Here is a 19,805-nt window from a genome sequence, read left to right on the forward strand (position 1 = left end):
ACTTAGGGCACGCTCATCAAATTTGCAAATGACACAAATCTTGGAGGATGGTAAATACACTGATGACAGACATAGCGTCCAAAAAGATTTTGACAGCCTGGAGCAATGGGCTGAATCTAACAAGATGAAATGTAACATGGATAAATATAAATTTCCATCCTTGGGTCCCTGAAACTAACTGCATAAATGCAAGATGGGCTGGATGTGGTTTAAGCAGTGATGTAAGAAAGAAAAGACTTAGTATTTTAGTGAGTAGTCAGCTCAACTTAATGTATCAGTTTTAGCTGCGTGATGTCATTGCCAAAAATCTAGCGTGCAATTTTGGATTATAGTAAGGTGATAATCCTGTTTTAGTTTGGCAAGTCAAATCACATGTAGAGGTTGTAGTATTTCCGGAGCCACATTTTAAGCAGAGAGGGACCCAAACCCATGTCATATTTAGAACACCAGAGAAACGAAGCACATTTATCCTGAGGAACACTTAACGGAAAGCAACGTCTTTCTTTACATCTGTGAGCTCTCACGTGGAAAAGGGATCGGATATGGTGGTGTTGTTTGAATAGTGAGAGCTGGGACCCACGCATTGAAGTTATAAGCAGATATTTTTCAGCTTAATCATTGATAATAGTAAAAGCTGTTCAAAGATGAAAGGTTCCCCAAGTCTGCAAAAGTGGGACACTGGAGCACTAAAACCTCAGTGTCCTCATTTGGGGGGTAGTAGCACTGCAGAAGGGCAACCCAAGAGCTCCACGAGGTAATGTAAGTGGAGCATTTGGCGCAGTATCAGGAATATGACAAGTGTAGTTCATTGGGATTGTTACCCTTCTTGTGGGAAGTGTTTGCCATGAAGCCAGAATCATCACCGTGTGGAGTTCTAGCAGCAAGACAGACTCACGGATGGCTCTGACACATGAGATGGCTGTTCTTTGAAATGCTAACTGGGTATAACTGACTAATAAAAATCAGTTAGCACAGCCTCTGGAACCAGCCAACCTCTCTACGTGACCTTGGATAAGGTAACCTTCCTGTTTTCAATTGTCTGTGATTCAGTTTTGTTGTCTTTAAAATAGAGATACAATTACAAACCTTCCCTGGGTTGTCCTAAGGATAAAAAAAAAAAAAAAAAAGGAAATGCCATAAAAATTTCAATGCACAACTTGCTGATTTTTCTATAAATGTGAACATTTTTATAATGCTGAAGTAGTTGGAAAGGATTATTGAAAGATAACAAGATTTGAGAAATGTTTTGCAAATAATAAATATTTAAGTTTTGAAAAATAATAAAATTTTAAGTAAGCGAAAGACAGTAGCAAGGTTATTCCCATAGAATTAACTTGGACAAAACATGGAAATAGAATTAAGCATTGTGTGATCCCCAGACGGTGAGGATCCTTCTCCAGTAGATGAAGCTGGCCCTTGATGATTAGTTTGAGATCACATTAGGTGAGATGAGTGAGGAAAAAAACCTCGGAGGACCTTTGGTTTTGAATAGTAAGCAGTAAGAGGGACATTCCATGTGCTCAGGTAAGGGAATAAAACATACATATGATATTTTAAAATAATCTTATGTTGTTTTCAGAATAAATTGCCTTCCTTATGCTTAAAAAAACCCTCATAGATGGAATAGTAGAATCCTTTTTGCAAAGCTTTCTTTAACCTAGAAATAGAAATTCTATTTCAGGGCAATTCTGTTTTAGAAAGTCCAACGCATGTTTCTTCCACAAAGTTTTCTTTCAGATACATATCACAGTTTTCTTTTTTGTTTGAATTTCTTTGTATTCAACATGATGATCTTTATATGTGTATTATCCACCATCATTTTTTTGGAGGGTGAATTTGAACTCAAGATACGTTGCCAAATCACTTTATATTAAATCTATTAAAAAGGTATTTTTCACACTTCTTAAGATAGTTTTGCTTTAAAATGAGACCCACTAAATTAATGAAACTGGTGTTTCTGGGGGGGGGGGCGGCTTGTAAGTTGGTTCTGAAAAGACAAGTCCCACAGGAAAGGTCCAAAATTATATGATATACCACGTATGAGTGGATTAAGGCATAACTTCTCAAAGTGACTCTTTGAAAAAAAAAAACAATACTTTATTAGTGGTGCTGAATCCATACTTAAATCAAAATAACCATCATCATTTATAGTGATGCAAACACTATCCACTATATTAAAATCATTCATACATACAAGCTCCATGGGGGAAAGGATTATGACCTTATTTTGGGGGTATAATTTATAGGGGCAGTGTGAGTACTGGGCTCATGCTTTATTGAATTAAATTGAAATTAGAAGAATATAGGCGACAAGAAAATGATTTCTCTGGTGAGGAAATTAGCACAGGTATCCTGCGTATTTCCTAGCACGAGTCAGAACTTTCTTTTGGCGGTTGGTCCTCAGCAGGAGCAGAAAAACAATAAAGATTTGGCATTTCAGTGGAACAGCTGATTGACAGTGATGATACTCTAGTTTAGGTGGTCCTGGGTGTATTTTTTTTCTCAGTAGCTTCTCAGCTATTGTGTGACTTTCTGGAATATTGAATTATAGCCCCATCTAATCAGGAATGAAAATGGTCAGGAATGCTACTTAAAAAACAACAACGACATCAAAAAACAACTAATACAGTCTTGTGCTCAAAGGAATGAGTACAGACTACCACAGGGACACAATTTTGACCAAAAAAAAAAAAAAATCTTCAAAGTGAAATATAAAACCCCTAAAGAATGGAAGGTCAAGTATGACCTGCTCCCCTATATCTTCTTTCAAATGTAGTTTTTGAGCCTCGGTAGGAGGGGATTTAATGCTTCTCTACAGCTGCCACTGGTTTTGCCAACCTGTTCCTTTAAGCCACACCAATAAACATATACAAACTCCTCTAATCCTCAAGGGGTGGAAAATGAGATAGGTGGGAAGTTTACTTGAGCCAAAGGCTTTCTTTTCACAAATCAGAAATTCCACCACGTGCATTCCTATTCCTCTAGATAACTGGCAAGGGGCTCATCAGAATGAGCTATTGCAAAGAGCTACCTTCGTCTTCACGAAGGTTCCAGTGTGATGGGGCCCTCGACCAGAATTGCAAAATAGTTAAGAGAATCTTGGAATATAAAACATGGTGCAGAACACCAAAGAAGATTTAATCTCATTTATAGAAAGGTGGTTGATAGGGGAGGGGACCACAGAAGAGAGTAGCTCGAGATCATCATTAATCATTTCGTAAGTACCAACAAAGTGAAAACATCCTTCTGGACTTCACTGCGAGTGACACTGAATCCTTCTACTAAGCAAATATGTGATGAGTTGATAAAAAAAGAAAAAAAAAGAAAGGAAAAAAAAAAGAAGAAAAAAGAAGGTCCTGAACTCTTGACTACAGATATAATACAGTGAATATAGAAAATCAAAAACATGCTTTCTATCTGACTCAAAATAAAGGTGCACTTAAACTTGTAAAAGACAACATTTTTATTTGAATGATATGACGGATCTGTCACAGGAGTGTTACCTGCTATAAAGAAAGCCTAAGAATTATTACCTTTATTAGACCAGTGACACTGAGCTTTAGCCATACATTTCTAACTTCTGTCCCTCTACAGAGACAATTTTCTTTTCTTAAATAAACTGTCATGCTAGTGTTAATATATTGTTGGCTCTCTCATGCTCTGAGAATACTGCTGATATAAAACATGTATATGTTAGATTGGTAATAGTATCTTTAGTGTAGCTGACTAGAACAAATGTGTTTCCCTCATGGCTGTGCTAATGTGATAAAGGAAAATTGGCTGTTCATCAGCTTTTGGCTGGGTAAAGACAGTAGAGATGGAACCACATTCTTTTTTATGCATTAATACCATCGAGAACTTTTCACTAGTTATATTTCATGTGCCTGCATGTTGCACAAAGATGTTGTAAAACATGAGATAATGCTACAAATAACAAAGTAGAAAAGCCTGTATCTTTTATAATGATAACAGTCAAACAGCAAATGACAGTAACAGGCTGTAAAAAATGGGATGCAAAAAAAAAAAAAAATGCAGCCCTACTACCCGGCCAAGAGGTATATGTGCAGGCTCACAAGGAGTTGCTGTGTGATCTTAGGTCTTTATGTCAAGGCTTTGTTTTATAATTAAGTCAAATATAACACGGGGTCAGTAGATTTAAAGAAGTATGTGGTTTTAATAAAAGCAGATCAGATGGTATGGAGAAAAGCAATATTGAGTAACTTTTGGAAGAATTAATATTACCAAGTAATTATGTTGTCAACTCCCAAGACTGGTTGATTGGTTTGTTTGTTTGTTTGTTTTTTTGGAGAGAGAGGGCTATTGAACCGTGTTCTTGAGACAGTCACTCACTCACATAATGATCTAAAGATGTTGGAGAATGATTTATTTTCATCAATTATTGTGAGGAAGTTTTAATAGAATAGCATTTTGAATACCATGATTTATTTTTAATTAAAATGTTAGCATCTAGCCTCTCGACTGCCACACATTCTTTCTCTCTTTTCCCTATTCCCAGTCCCACCTCATTTTTTGTTTGCCTTTTCAGCCCCTTTGCTAGAGCACCAAAGAGTCCTTTTTTTTTTTTTTAAGATTTTATTTATTCATGAGAGAGAGAGAGAGAGGGGGGCCGAGGCACAGGAAGAAGGAGAAGCAGGATCCATGCAGAGAGCCCAACGTGGCACTTGATCTCCGGTCTCCAGGATCCCACCCTGGGCCGAAGGTGGCGCTAAACCACTGGGCCACCCAGGCTGCCCAATAATTCCTTTTACATTCAAGTTAAAAGCACTTGAACAGGACTGTAGAGAGTAAAGTTGATGTCCAACAGCTGATCAGTTTATTCAGAAACATATGCAATCATTGAAGAGTTTGTACAGATACCATTCACGAAGTAGTCTGCATAAGAGTTTGAATTGGCTATTCAGGTATCACTGCACACAAAACTTCATAACTTCATAATTCCACAATTATAGTATAATTGAGGGGTCATCTAGCCACAACTCATGGAACAGATCTGGTTGGTCAAATGTTTTAATAAAATTTCACTGGAATACATCCTTGCTTGTTCATGTATGTCTTGTCTTAGGCTGCTTTCCTGTTAATAAGAGAGTTGAACAGTTGTGACCTGGACCATTTGTACCACAAAATCAAATCACTTGGCTTGCAGATAAACAATACTTATTTTCTGCCTGTTTACAGAAAAAGTTTGTTGATCCCTGATGTAGAGTGTTGTTAAGTTGTTTAATTAATTAGCCTAGAATATTATTGTCAGATTTTTATATTCCATATTGGAGAAGTACAGATGAAAATCACCAACTATGGTACCAACACTAATAAAGGAAATATTTACAAGAAGTATTTTGTATTAGTAACTTAAATTGAATTGTATCCATGTGTTATACATTTATGGTATATTGAGTTTTGAATATTTCTACCTTCTGTATTCATTTCTGTTTATTTCCAAATATGGTTATAACAAATTAAATCAGTGTCTAAAGGAACAGAATATTCTCAAAAATGTTATGAAGGCATGGCAGTCAGAGCTGCTTAAATATAAGGGACAAATAATTATGTAAACCTGTGAATACCCTGGTAGATAATATCACAGCACAAAACTATAAAATGTAGGTTTATATCTAGGTGTGTAAACACACAGATATATCATTGAACCATGAAGATAAGTTGTTTTCAGTCTTTCCAACTGAAGAAAGTAGTGAAGTAGGGAGTTCACTTGAAATAGACTGCTGAAATGTAGTTATTATAAAATACAAGTTCACGCAATTAAAATAATAATGGTGATAATTTCTTGCAGGTGCATCAGACAAAAATCAGTTTCTTCATCAATGGTTTGGAGGAAGATAATACAGCATTTGATGCAAGAACTCTAAGTGGTTCAATAATAGATTTTGCCTCTGGTACTACACAAATAGGACAGAGTTTAAATGGTAAGGTTCTGGCTTCAGAGAATGTTTTATTTTATCCAATTTCATTATTGCTAAAGAAAGTGTCAAAAATAATATATTAAAATATCTAGGGTTATTTGTTTTCTAGGACTGTTGCCACAAATTAGCAGCAACTGGGTAGAAGCTTAATAAAGTAGAAATTTATCCTCTTACCACAGTTCTGGAGCCTACAAATCTTAAATCAAGGATTGGCAATGTTGATTTTTTTTCTGGAGGTTCTAATCAGTTGTATGCCTCTTTTTCTGGTGGTTTCTGGCTATCCGTAGTGTTCCGTGGCTTGTAGCAGCACAGACCCAATCTTCGCCTCCATGTTCACATGACCTTCTCTTCTGTGTCCCCTTCCTTTCTCTTCTCTTTTGAGAAGCCCTGTGGTTAGCTATAAAGCACACCTGGATCCTATATGCTTTCCTTCCAGATTCTTCATTACATAGGCAAAGACCCTATTTCCAAATAAGATCACAGTCCCAGGTACCAGTGGACATACATTTTGAAGGTCACTATTCAACCTGCTATAGTAGGGATCCTTTAAAACTAAACTGTAACCTATTAAGATAGATTTTCAAAATAAGAACAATATCATAAACTATATTTTCTCAATATTTTTGTTTGGATTTTTAAAGTAGAATTTAAAATATTAGGAACTGAAAAATAATATTCAACAATAATAACCTGGATTTATGGTGTTCATATCTTCCCACCCCGAAATCAGGTCATATAGGTTTCAAAGATATTACACACCACATCCTGAATAAAAACAGAAATTGAATTTAGAATTATCTCGAAATAATTAACACAATTATCTGTAAACTGCCTACACTTTAAAAACGGAACTATTAGACACAATACAGAACTCTATGAAATAGGAAATATTTTACATTTTTCTACCTTCATAGATACAGTTAACTTTTTTATACCCTTCCAGTATTTTGTTACATATCACTGGAGATGTGGTTATAAATATAATTTTCCAAAAATGAAATTATAATACATATGCTTTCTCTGAGCCCTCTAAAAATAAATACTTCCCCTCCAAATGTTATGGACAACATTCCATGTTAATATGCCTTCTCATTTAAAATGGCTGCATTGTGCACAATTGGGTAGCTGTAACAAGAACTTTAAAACAAGTTCCTATTGATGAGCATTTAGATTATTCCTAATATTCCAATATTATTAGCAGTTATTTGCTAGAAATCACTATATATGTCAATATTATATACTTCTGTTTCTATATCTCTGTCTAGTATATACGCACATATGTGTACCTACATATGCATTTGATCAATTGTCTGTAAAGTTCCTTAAGACCTCACACTTTGGTCTGCTTGAATTCAAGTCCCATATCTCCACTCACTAGCCATGGGACTTGGAACAACTTTTCAATGACTCTAAAATATAGTAACCTCAAATTTATTTAATTTATGTATTTTTTAAGTTTTTAGTTTAATTCTAGTTAGTTAACGTAAAGCGTCATATTAATTTCAGGTATACAATACAGTGCTTCAACACTTTCATACATCACTGGGTGCTCATCATAAGTACGCTCCTTAACTCCTTAATCCATATCACCTACTTAACTCATCCCCCCACGCCCTCCCCTCTGGTAACTATCAGTTTGTTCTCTATAATTAAGAGTTTACTTAATTTGTCTCTTCCTCTCTTATTTTTTTCTTACCTTTGCTTATTTGTTTTGTTTCTTAAATTCCACATGAATGAAATAATAGGGTATTTTTTCTTTTTCTGGTTGATACATTTTGCTTAGCATGGCATTCTATAGCTCCATCCACATCATTGCAAATAGCAAGATTTCATTCTTTTTTATGGCTGAAAAGTCTTCTATTTTGTGTATATGTATGTTGTATATGTATGTATGTATGTATAATCTCACATCTATCATATCTCTCTCTATATATATATATAGAATTCCCACCCTAATATATATATATATATATAATATATACATATATATATATATTATATATATCACATCTTCTTTATCCATTCATTGATCAATGGACACTTGTGTTGCTTTCATATATTGGCTATTGTAAATAATGCTGCTTAAACATAGGGGTGCATGTTTCCTTTTGAATTAGTGTTCTTGTATTCTTTTAGTTACTACAAACTTAAAATGATGATGATGACATTACAGTTTCATTGTAAGGATCAAACAAGGCTATGTATGAAAGGTATTAGCATTTTTCCAGAATCTGGCACATTGTGGTTGTTGGAAATGCAATGGGACCTTTGATCAACAGAAGTTCTTAATTTCACTGAAGTCCAATTTGCTAATTTTTTTTATACTTAGTACTTTTCACATCCTGTTAAGCAAGTCTTTTCAAACCCTGATATCATGGAGTTATTCTTTCTATATTTTATTTAGAAATGTTATTATTTTACCTCTAAAGTTAGGTCTGTTTTTTATCTGAATTTTTTTTGGGTGTGTTATGAGGTTTAAGGGTCAAGATTTGGGGATCCCTGGGTGGCGCAGCGGTTTGGCGCCTGCCTTTGGCCCAGGGCGCGATCCTGGAGACTCGGGATCGAATCCCACATCGGGCCCCCGGTGCATGGAGCCTGCTTCTCCCTCTGCCTGTGTCTCTGCCTCTCTCTCTCTCTCTGTGACTATCATGAATAAATAAATAAAAATCTTAAAAAAAAAAAAATAAGGGTCAAGATTTATTTTTTATTTCTCACCTGAATATTGAATTGACATAGAACAATTTTCATTAAACAGATAATTTCTTCACTACCCTGTATGAGTGGTAACTGTCACAAATCATAAACCTGTATATATGAAGATGGGTCTGTTACTGACCTCTCTGTTTTGTTCCAATGATTTGTTTGCTAATACTTGAGTCAAAATATTGAGTTTTCATAATTGTAATTTTGTAAAATATTAAATTTTGTAAAAATATTAAAATCTGGAAGTATTTAATTTTCCAACTTTTTTCCTTTCATTATTGTCTTGGCTCTTATATGAATTTTAGAAGCAGTTTTACAATTTTCACAAAAGTTCTGCTGGGATTTAAGTCATTAACTCAATTTTGGGAAAATGAGCAATGGGTGTGATATCAGATCTTCCAATTCATGAATATAATGTATCTCTTAACTTCTCCCGGTAATGTTGTTAATTTTCTGTCCAGAAGTCACACTCATTTTTAAGACTTAGTTCTATGTGTTTGTTGGTTCTTTTTTTGAGTGATTATACTTAGCCTTGTTTTGGAACTTCGTTTTTAATTTTGTTTCTGTTATACAGAAATACCATCAATTTTTATATTGATCTTAATTAAGGTCAGTGAGTTTGCTAAATTTTAATTCTAATAGTTACACAATCCTGTCAGTTGTATACAGTAAACATTCTATTTTTTCAAATACTTTCAATGAATGCATAAATGGTCATGGCTTTGGAGTTGTCATGTAGCTTTTATAGGTGCTATTAATTTTGAGGTAACATAAAATTTCAATTTCTGTTCCCCTATGGCTTGAGCTATCTAGACATGATCTAGTTTATAGAAAAAAAGATGTGTATTTTTTGATATTCAGAATATATTCTAAAATTCTGTGGTTAAATTTCCTAGCTCTGGTGTCAGAAAACTTAGATTTGAATCTAATCCAGTTGTGTGCCTTTAATGACGATATATGTATCCTTTGTAAATCTCAAGCTTCAAATCTATGAAATGATGTTTTAATAAATAATTCATAAGAATATAATAAGAATTATATGAGATCATATGTGGGTGTAATATGTTGCTTGTCATATAGTAAATGTTCGGTGAGTGGCAACTATTATTAACCTCTTTTAAGATCTATTTTCTTATAAGTTGAGGTAACAATATCTTTCTGTAGAATTGTTGAGAGATCAGAAGACAAAATGTCTAGACATAACACTAATTTGTATATGCTTCTCGATCAAACTACACTCACGTGAAGAAGTAATTGAAGGTAACTATATATTTAGAAACTGGGTTTGAGTAATTAGTGTATTGGAGAATTTTATAAAGCATTCTGTATGCAGGATTTCTTAATAAAACATTAAATCTTGTGAGCCTTATTTCAATATTTAATCCCCATTAGTACTTCTAAAAGTGTTTTATTGCACCAAATGTTGCTCAAAGTATTCGATAGTGCTATAAATTAGTCCGCTATGCACTGTGGGGTTTAAATGACTTGCTTTTATTCTTCTTCAGTACACTAAATGTTGAATGAATGCTTCAAAAGGACTGTGTGGCCTGAGTATGATTATTTGTTTTTAAACTATGTAAAAATAGTTTAACTTCTGTTTAGAAAATGTATCACTGGAAAAGGGTTTATTTCAAATGTTATTTTATTTGTTATTAGTTTTTATTACACTTTTCTCCTTAAGATTTGGGCATCAGAGTGCTACAAGAGAAAGGGTATTTTAAAATAATTTTTTGTCTTTATTCTATCAATTTATAGGTACAGTTGTACCTACTGTATCTTTTCTCTAATTAGAGATGGCATATAGACTGGCTCATTACTTCTGCCTAATGAGCCAGGCTCCATGCCACCTCTCTAATCAGAAAAGAGATAGGTACAGAATGTTCCCATGGACTTATTATAAATCATTTTCTTTCTCTCGCTTGCTCCTTTTTTTTAATCAAAAAATTAAGTCACTGTCCTCCATACTTTTGTCCATATCCAAGATGGTTTCATTCAGGAGAGGTAATTGTGCAGGAGATTACTGTGAGCTGAATTAAGGGTGCTCTCATGCAGTGCCCGGCCGGCTGTCTCTGCTTTGGAACAGACACTGCCTCAAACCCAAGCATATCAAATGAAGGCCTATAGGAGATCAAGATGTCTTTCCTCTCTTTCTCTGGTTGGGTTTAAGTTGTTTCCCTGTTTCTGTACCCAGGAAGCAACAACTTTTCAAATGAGGGTTGGCTTGCACTACAGAGCTGTATTTTGTGTATGTGTGTGTGTGTGTGGGGGGGGGGGGAGGAGGTAGTGTCTCATCTCTAACTACCATTACTTCCTAGAAAAATATGCTGCCTGACAGGATGAGCACTGGGTGTTATACTATATTTTGGCAAGTCGAACTCCAGTAAAATAAATATGCAAAAAAATATGCTGTCAATGACACTTTCTATTGCTGCAGGACTTATCTTTGCCTCCTCTAGGAAATTAATCAATGACCACATGGATGCTTTTCACTGACCTCTGTATACATATTAATGAAATATGTATAAATATAACATAGGTATGCTAATGAGATAATCTGATTTGGTCTGGCTGATTTTTTAATATACAGATATAAACACCTTAGACCATCTCTATCAACCAATCAGTCAGTTCCTTCTTCGAGTACTTTCTTCCAGCGTGGGTTTATTTAAATGCCTCCAGTTGGGCATAACATTTAGATGAGTTATGGCAGTAGGCATGTAATTATAAGTCTCTAATTTCACTGTGGTTATAAACTATAACAGACCCCCAAATTTTGGCTTTAAAAATATAAAATTGTGTGAATCAAACCTTTTCAGGGCGACTTCTGAACTCATTTATCAACAGAGTTCTAATTTCCCTATATTATGTATTTAAAAGTATGAAGCACTTTCTTAGGAAAGTAATTGGATATTAAAGAATCAATAAAGATTTGTTGTTTATCTGTGAAAGTGAATACACAGGGAAGAAAAGAATAATCATCTAAAGCGAACTCCATTGTATGTATAGACCACATCTTCTTTATCCATTCATCTTTCGATAGACACCGAGGCTCCTTCCACAGCTTGGCTATTGTTGACATGGCTGCTATAAACATTGAGGTGCAGGTGTCTCGGCTTTTCACTGCATCTGCATCTTTGGGGTAAATCCCCAGCAGTGCAATTGCTGGGTCATAGGATAGCTCTATATTTAACTCTTTGAGGAACCTCTATACAGTTTTCCAGAGTGGCTGTACCAGATCAAATTCCCACCAACAGTGCAAGAGGGTTCAAGGGGAGGTGGATGGGGCGATGGGGTGACTGGTGACTGGCACTGAGGGGGGCACTTGATGGGATGAGCATTGGGTGTGATACTATATGTTGGCAACTCGAACTCCAATAAAAATATATATACAAAAAATAATAATAAAATAAAATCTAATTTATAGATGAAAAAAAATAAAGCTAACTCCAACTTCCTTTCCCTTCCATGTTTTCTACTGTGTATTGTGTTTTAAGTAACCTGCTTGATTTTTATTCTTTAGTTGAATGCTACTTTTAACTTCTGCTGGCATCCCATAGGTAAACATGTGTAATCTCAGCTAAGTGTAGAGGATAGGAGAGGAAAATATTGAAACATCGAACATTTTCCTTATAGTTGAGATTATGATAAAGTTTTTCTGGGAGAATTTTTTTTTTTTGGAGTTAGGTTAAAAAAAATAGAAAAGTATAGACATTGATTAAGACAGGCTAATGGAATGGAAAGGTAGTATAGAAACAAGGTACATATAGGTAAAGAGGAGTTTGATTAAAGATTAGGCAGTATTTCAGATTGTCCTAGAGAAGATATCTAACAATAAATCAGGACAGTTGGCTAACAATGTTACAAAAATTAAATGATAAGTTCAGTATATGCCTTACAAACATATTAAATAAATACTGCCATGAATTAAAATTTAAGAGTAAAGTATATAATCATGAAGTAGTAGAGGAAAATGACGGCAAATGTTTCTACAATCCTGGCATACTGAAGAGTTTTATTTGCATGATGCCATGGCCAGAATCACAAAAGGAAAATATTGAAAACAACTGCCTAATAAATGGAATTTAAAAATCAAGCAATGCCTATTATTTTGTATTTAGTTTGGCAAGGAATAAAAAAGTGAAATTAGTGTGGAAAGAGTTTAGGATAATCTGGCAAACTATGAAAAGTAGAAATGTGAACACTATTTCATCCAAGAATTGTACTTCCAGGATATATCTCAAGAATATAAGTAGCGAAGGCCCTAAATATGTACTCAGAAGTGCTCACTGCAGAATTCAAGTAGCAAATAACTGGAATGAATTAAAAATTTCAAAAGGGAGTGGATTAAACAAATTTCAGGTTATACCTACAATGGGAAAGTATGCACAACTAAGAGAAAGGAAATATGTCTATTTGTAGAGACATGACAATAGAGTCATGATGTGTAATTACACGAAAAAGCAAGTGTGCGATATAATACACTCTAAATTGAAAATGGGTCAACAAACCAGAAATCTACACCAGACATCCAGACATTTAGTTATTTTACATACAAATTATTATTGCTGTAATAATTAGTGCCTAAGAAGCAAGGCATGAGATTTAGAATCAAATTTGGGTCTGAATCCCAGCTCTGCTTCTTAAAAGCCAAGTGACTTTGGCAAAGAATTTTAATTCCCAATCCAATTTCCTGATTTGTCTTCCTAATTTTTCTAATTTGTCGTGTGTGTACATAGTTTTCAAGGTACTTGTAAAACTTACAAATACTATTTACTTGGTTCATGTTAGGTACTGTATAAAATGTTACTGTCATAAATATTAAAGTTAATATTGTTAATTCAGGCATCAAGTTTACTGATTTTGTGAAACTTCAGTATTTTTAAATGATGTCATTAACAAGATTTAATTTTTGGGCTCAGAGTCAAAATTTTCCTGGGGTGAGGAGGGATAAAATGTTAAATTTAGAGTAATGATGTGCTAGATGTTTGAAAGTGCCATATTTTGTGTAGGTAAACCCCATGAAATAATATCTTTTTCTCTTTAAAGATTAGCCCTCTCTGATATGCTTCTTTGTTTCCTGCAAACCCTGTGTTCTACCTGCTGTTATTTTTCCTCACCCTGAAGAGCTTCCTTTTCCATTGTTCATAATTTAGTTGGAGGGAAATAAACTCAACTTTTGTGAAAATGTATTTAATTTATCTCTGTTTTGAAGGATATTTTCACTAGATGTAGAATTCTTATTTTCTTCAACACTTTAAAGAATTTTGACTTACTGCCTTTTAGGCTTCATTTTTTTTCTGGTGAGAAATCAGCCATGATTCCTCTCAATGTTTCCTTGTATGTGGTATGTTGTTTTTCTCTTGCTGCTCTTAAGATTTTCTCTTTGATATTAACACTTTGACTAAGTTGTGCTTATATGTAGTTTTTATTACATTTACCCCGGATGAGGTTTGATCAGATTCCTGGATGTGTAAAATAATATTTTCATTACTTTTGAAAGTTCTTGATAATTACCTCTTAAACTTTTCTTTCCTTTTTTGCATCTTCTTTCTCCTTTTCCTCTTGGACTTCAAATACATTTATTTCAGAGCACTGGATATCATTCCACAGATCCAGAGCATTTTTGTTTGTTTATTTGTTTTTGTTTTCCCTACTCTTTAGTCTTGGTGTTTCTCTTTGCATACATCTGTTGCCCTGTCTTGAAATGCACTGATCATTTTTATTTTTTATCTAGATTGCTGTTAAGCCTATGTAGAAAATTCTTCACTTTTATTATCATAATTTTCATTTCTAGCATTCCTATTTGGCTACTTTTTTGCAGATGCTATCTCTCTGTGCAAGTTTCCTCCATCTAGTCATACATGTTGTCAGCCTCCACTTCACTAGATCTTTTAGTAATTTTGTCTTAGGTATTTTCAAATCCTTTTTTGATAATTCCAGTGTCTGGACCATGTCTGCATCACCCCCCTATTGATGGTTTTCTCTCTAAACAATCAATTGGCCACATTTTCTTCATGTGTCTGAAAATATTTTTGTTGTGTGCTAGACATTTTGCATATAGGTCTGGAAATACAGTGAAAAATATTTACCTTTAGAGAAAACAGCACTGCTGGTTTTCTCAGGTAGAGAGAGAGAGAGAGAGAATGCATGTGTTGGAGGAAAATTAGTTGGGGAAGAACAGCATGAAACTGATTTGAAGTTGATCTGAATGTGGACTTTATTACAATTTCAATATTATGTCATCCACCACTGGTTCCAGGTGTTTGAGGATAGAATCAGGTTGGGTGGCGACTCACAGTTGTAGTTGGGCTCTTTGGAATTCTAAGCTGTCGATCCAGCCAAGTATGGCTGACTCTCTCACCTCTCGCTTTCTCTTAGGGAGACAAGCAGTCCTGGGTCCCATCTCTCCTGTGAAAATCTTGTTACTTTGTAGACTTTAATTGATTTAGATTTCTTTCTGCCCTCTACTTTCTAATGGCTTGAAACATGATTTCATAGCTTATTGGGCATATTTTGGTTGTTGGGTTGATAGCAAAGTGATGGTCCCTTGCAAATTTCTAGGTCTTGATCCAAAGTTGAAGTCTAGCCATTATTGTAACATCTCATATGTGGCTCTTTTCTTTCTTTGTATAACTCTCCACTTTACCTCTGCTGTCTGCTAGGCTCTCTCAGCTAGGGCTGGTCTCTGGCTCTCTGGACAAAGAAGCTACCCATTACTTAGCCTCAAGGATTATTTGGGTGGGATTTAGGCATTGAATTTGTAGTTATCACTTTTAACTTTTTTCTGCAGTTTTTTTGGCCTTTATGGGCCCTAACTTAACCTCTGGCTTTTTTAATTTTACATCTGTTTTCTTTGGTTTGCCTGAATTCTCTTCAATGAAATATGCCAGTATTTAAAGCTGAAAGATGTTGAGGATTCCTCACATTTTTGTTGTTGTTGTTGTTACAAATGTAGCAGATTGCATTGCAGTAGTAGATGCAGAGATGCATCTCACTAGCAACCATGTGGCTTATACGGAGCAACATCCATACTTTCATGTCAGTGCCTCATAGAGCTTCCTTTGTCCAGAAGCAATCTTTTAATCACTTTGTATTTTATCATATAAACTTCTTGCATTTCCTTTTTCTGTCAGATATATGTTAGTATTTATCAGCTTGCACCCACTGCCCTGAACCCAGTAATCCTTCAATACATTGGGGATCTTTAATCAATTGACCTAAACAACTTTCCAGGGTCCATCATTCCTTTGATCTTACTAAGTTTAAGTTTCATGGTCAAATATTAAAATCACTTCCTCACACACACCTTAGCTCCTCTGCCTTTTTTTTTTTCCTTATTTACTAGTGTTATTGTGGCAATGCCACTGTAAATATACCCAATCAGAATGACTTGTCTCACCTAACATTTATGACCATAAATCTCATATGTACCCCTGATGCTGCCTTAGAATCATTCCGTATTTCCTTTATATATTTACTTTCCTTGTCTTATGATAACTCTGTACACATTTTGTTCTTTCCTTAACTGTACTTCTTATTTTGACTCTTAACTGACTATTACCTTCCACTTCACTATGAAATTAAAATAAGTCATAAAAAACTTCTATAAATTCCACTGCTATATTTACTCACCTGTGTCATATAATCTAGATCTTATCAAGATACTTTTCTCAACATTTCCAGATTATTCTTATATTTGCCACTATTTTGGAACTTTTCTAGTATTAATGGAATATTTTAAGGGCATACAGATATGTGGTTATTCTTCCATTATTTTTTTTTCTTGACTCTCACTTCCTCCACCAGACACTGTTTTGTTTCTTCTCTTTTTTAAGCAAAACTCAAGATTTTGTGAATGAGATCTGTCTTTAATTCTTTTCTAGTTCAGCTGTCTACAGTCAGGCTTTAGCTCACCACTATAAACTATACCTGTCAAATCTCTACTGACCTTCACATCATAAACTAATAGTTAATTTCACATCTTTATCCTGTTTGACCCATCAACATCATTTAATGAGTTGAGATCACTCCTTCCTTGTTATATTTTCTTCACTCAGCATCTAAGACTGCATTATCTCCTGGCTTGCCTCTGAATTCCTAATTGCTACTTCTCAGTTTGACTTCCTGCTTCTTCTTTATCCAATTGACTTCTTAATATTGGTATCCCAGGCCTCACACCTTGGCTCTCTTCCCAAGTCTATATACATACATTCTCTTAAGCATTACCTCCAGATTCGCAGTTTTAAAATACCATCTAAATGGCTTAAATTCTAAATTGAAATCTACCTTCCGTCCTTCCCTCAGCTCTTTCCTAGGTTCTTGACTGCTACATCAGGCTATCTAAAATCTCCATTTAGATGCTTAATTTATATCTCAAATTTATTTTTTTTTTTCTGAAACCAGGCTTCTGATGTTTTAGATCTCTCACGTTGACCCACACATTGTTTCTTCCATAATCCTCCCTCTCTTAGGTAAGGACAATTTCATTTTTTCCCTGACTCAGAACAAAAGATTAGAGTCATCCTTGCCAATTCTTCTCACATTTGACATATGTGTCAGAAGAGTCCTGTTGTTACCTTCAAAATATGTCCAGATTTTGATTCCTTCTTATCACCTCCACTAGAATCATCCAAGTCCAGGACACAGTTACTGCTTTTGCCTAGATTATTGCAAAGTATTTTAACTGCTTCTACCTTGGCCCTCCACTTTCTTCTCAGCACAGTAGCCAGGGTTGTTCTATTACACATGAGTCAGATCACATTACCTCTCTGTTTAAAATGCTCTGTTATTTTCCTACCTCACCAGACTGAAAGCCACCATTTTTTTTAAATGGCCTGTAAGACCTATATGATCTGACTGCATTTACTTCTTTGGCTTTACTATTACTATCATTTCTTTAGTTTCCTTTGTCTTACCCAAACTGGCCTTGTTGCTGTTACTTAAATGTGTGAAGCACACTTCTGTCTTAGGGTTTTTGCAGTATTCACTATTCCTTTAGTTTGGAAGTCTTTACCTCCTGGTATCTACAGGGCTGACTCCCTCTCTTATTTGGGTCTGCTCACATATCACCTTCTGCATGAAATCTTCTCTACTACTCTGTTTAAAATTGCAAGTACCAGTTTCCCACTTTTGGCCCTCATTATACTGCTCTTTTATTCCCCCCATGCACTTACTACTTTAACATATTATATGAGTTACTTATTATTTTTGTTGTGTATGTATAGTTTGTCCTCAAGAATGTAAATTCTGTGAAGACAGGGATTTTTTTTTTTGTTTACATTGTCCACTAATGTGAACATGGTAAGAGCCTAGAAGATTGCCTGTCACATGATAGCATTCAATAAATATTTGCTGTTTGCTTAATAAATGAATGAAGTAGGAGGATCTAATGGGTGGAATGTATGGGTACAGCTTAAGTTGTCTGTAAGCCTTACCTCTTTGGTAGTGTTCCAAAAGTGATATCTAATGAGCTTGCTTTGTTTATTAGAATGGAAAATATTGCAAAGTAGTAGTTGAGCAGACACTGCAGTTAAAGGAGGAGTCCAAGGTATATCATAAAAAGAAATATTGGGGATAAAAGAACTTTATGTGTACATGGGTGCATATGTGAGGTGGGGAGGAGGAAGGGAGAAGAAGAAAAAGAGGTAAAGGTTAATGGAGGGAAGGAGATGAGAGAAGGGAGAGCATAGGGAGTAAGCTTAGGGGAATGATTATTTGAGATAGAAAGGGAACATTCAAGTAGAAATGACATAAGGTCACTTGAAACAGGAGAATGGATTTGAGGATTGATTTAGGCTAATGATAAAGAGGTAAGAATATTCCTTATAGAGGTTAATGATACAGAGGTAAGAATATTCCATATAGAGGTTATTTTTGAATTTCTAGAAGCAGACACAATTCTTGAAGGAGAGAAATGTAAAAAAAAAAAAAAAGAACTACAGATAGAAGGTTGGAGGATGGGGATAAATAAGAGAGGCAGTTGAGTGCAGATGTAGTCTATAAGGGTTATGATATTAGAAGACAAGTGAAGAACATTTCAAGGTGTTCTTCAATAATATTAAACAGCGAAATATTAAGGAGAAGAAGTTTTAAAACTGAATATCACACCTACGGTGGCTATCAAAAGGGTACTTTTGGTCTAGGGATTGAGAAAAGGGAATGTAGATCATTTATAATGAAACTGAGTGGTAAGGAAAAGGAAGCTTTGAATGTTGATATTGGAGAAAGCTGGTTCTGAAGAGAAGGAAAGTAATTGGATGAAATGAGCATAACATAAGCTTCTGTTTTCTGGTGGTTGTTTACTACTTTTAAATATTTTGGGATCCCTGGGTGGTGCAGCGGTTTGGCGCCTGCCTTTGGCCCAGGGCGTGATCCTGGAGACCCAGGATCGAATCCCACGTCGGGCTCCCGGTGCATGGAGCCTGCTTCTCCCTCTGCCTATGTCTCTGCCTCTCTCTCTCTCTCTGTATGACTATAATAAATAAAAAAAAAAATTAAAAAAAAATATTTTATGGCCATCTGTTGATTCTTCAGGATAATAACTTCTTTTTTACTGATTTAAATAATGATTCTGGAGGTAAATTTTTAAATTTTCTTAATTCAAGAAATTTTATAATAGTACATGTATTGTGCATTTGTATAATAATACCTGTATTAATTGTATATGACTGTACATTGAATGCTTGTGGTTTTTTGTAATTTTTGTTTGCAGTAGTAGTTTCATTTGGAGCTTTATTTCCTTCTTATAGTTCCAAAACAATGGAAATACAGTCTTATCCTTTGCTGTTGATGCCTAAAAACAACATTAACAATAACACCAAAACCAGAAAACACATTCTAGGTTTTTTGGCATGAGGCCCATACCATTTCGAGAATTAAAAAAAAAGTAAATAAATAAATGAGCAAGCTATTTCGATGCTCTATTCTAGAACCATCATATTTTGAAGTTCTAGATTCTTATGATTTGTTTTTGAATATAATGTTTTCTTCAGTGTCACACTGAAGTAAATAGAGATCACATAATTAACCTGATCCCTTCATGCATGCCTTTGTTTTCAATTTGAATTCTTGATAGGAATGATGAAAGGTCATTATCTAAGTATTTGTTGAAAGGACACAGATTTATTTTTATTCTAAAACACTGAGAGTTTGTGGGTTTTTTTT

At 34.8% G+C, this 19,805-nt stretch overlaps 1 protein-coding gene across 1 annotated transcript in view; it reads left to right on the forward strand.

Moving 5' to 3' along the window:
• Positions 1 to 19,805, forward strand: part of USH2A (usherin) — a 693,391-nt gene that overhangs the window by 35,872 nt on the left and 637,714 nt on the right. Inside the window, exon 3 of the mRNA XM_077886665.1 lies at positions 5,810 to 5,942. Coding sequence (XP_077742791.1) covers positions 5,810 to 5,942 — 133 coding nt within the window. The remainder of the gene's footprint in view (positions 1 to 5,809; positions 5,943 to 19,805) is intronic.

Source organism: Canis aureus, chromosome 38 (assembly GCF_053574225.1).
Source record: "Canis aureus isolate CA01 chromosome 38, VMU_Caureus_v.1.0, whole genome shotgun sequence".
Classification (NCBI taxonomy): domain Eukaryota; kingdom Metazoa; phylum Chordata; class Mammalia; order Carnivora; family Canidae; genus Canis; species Canis aureus.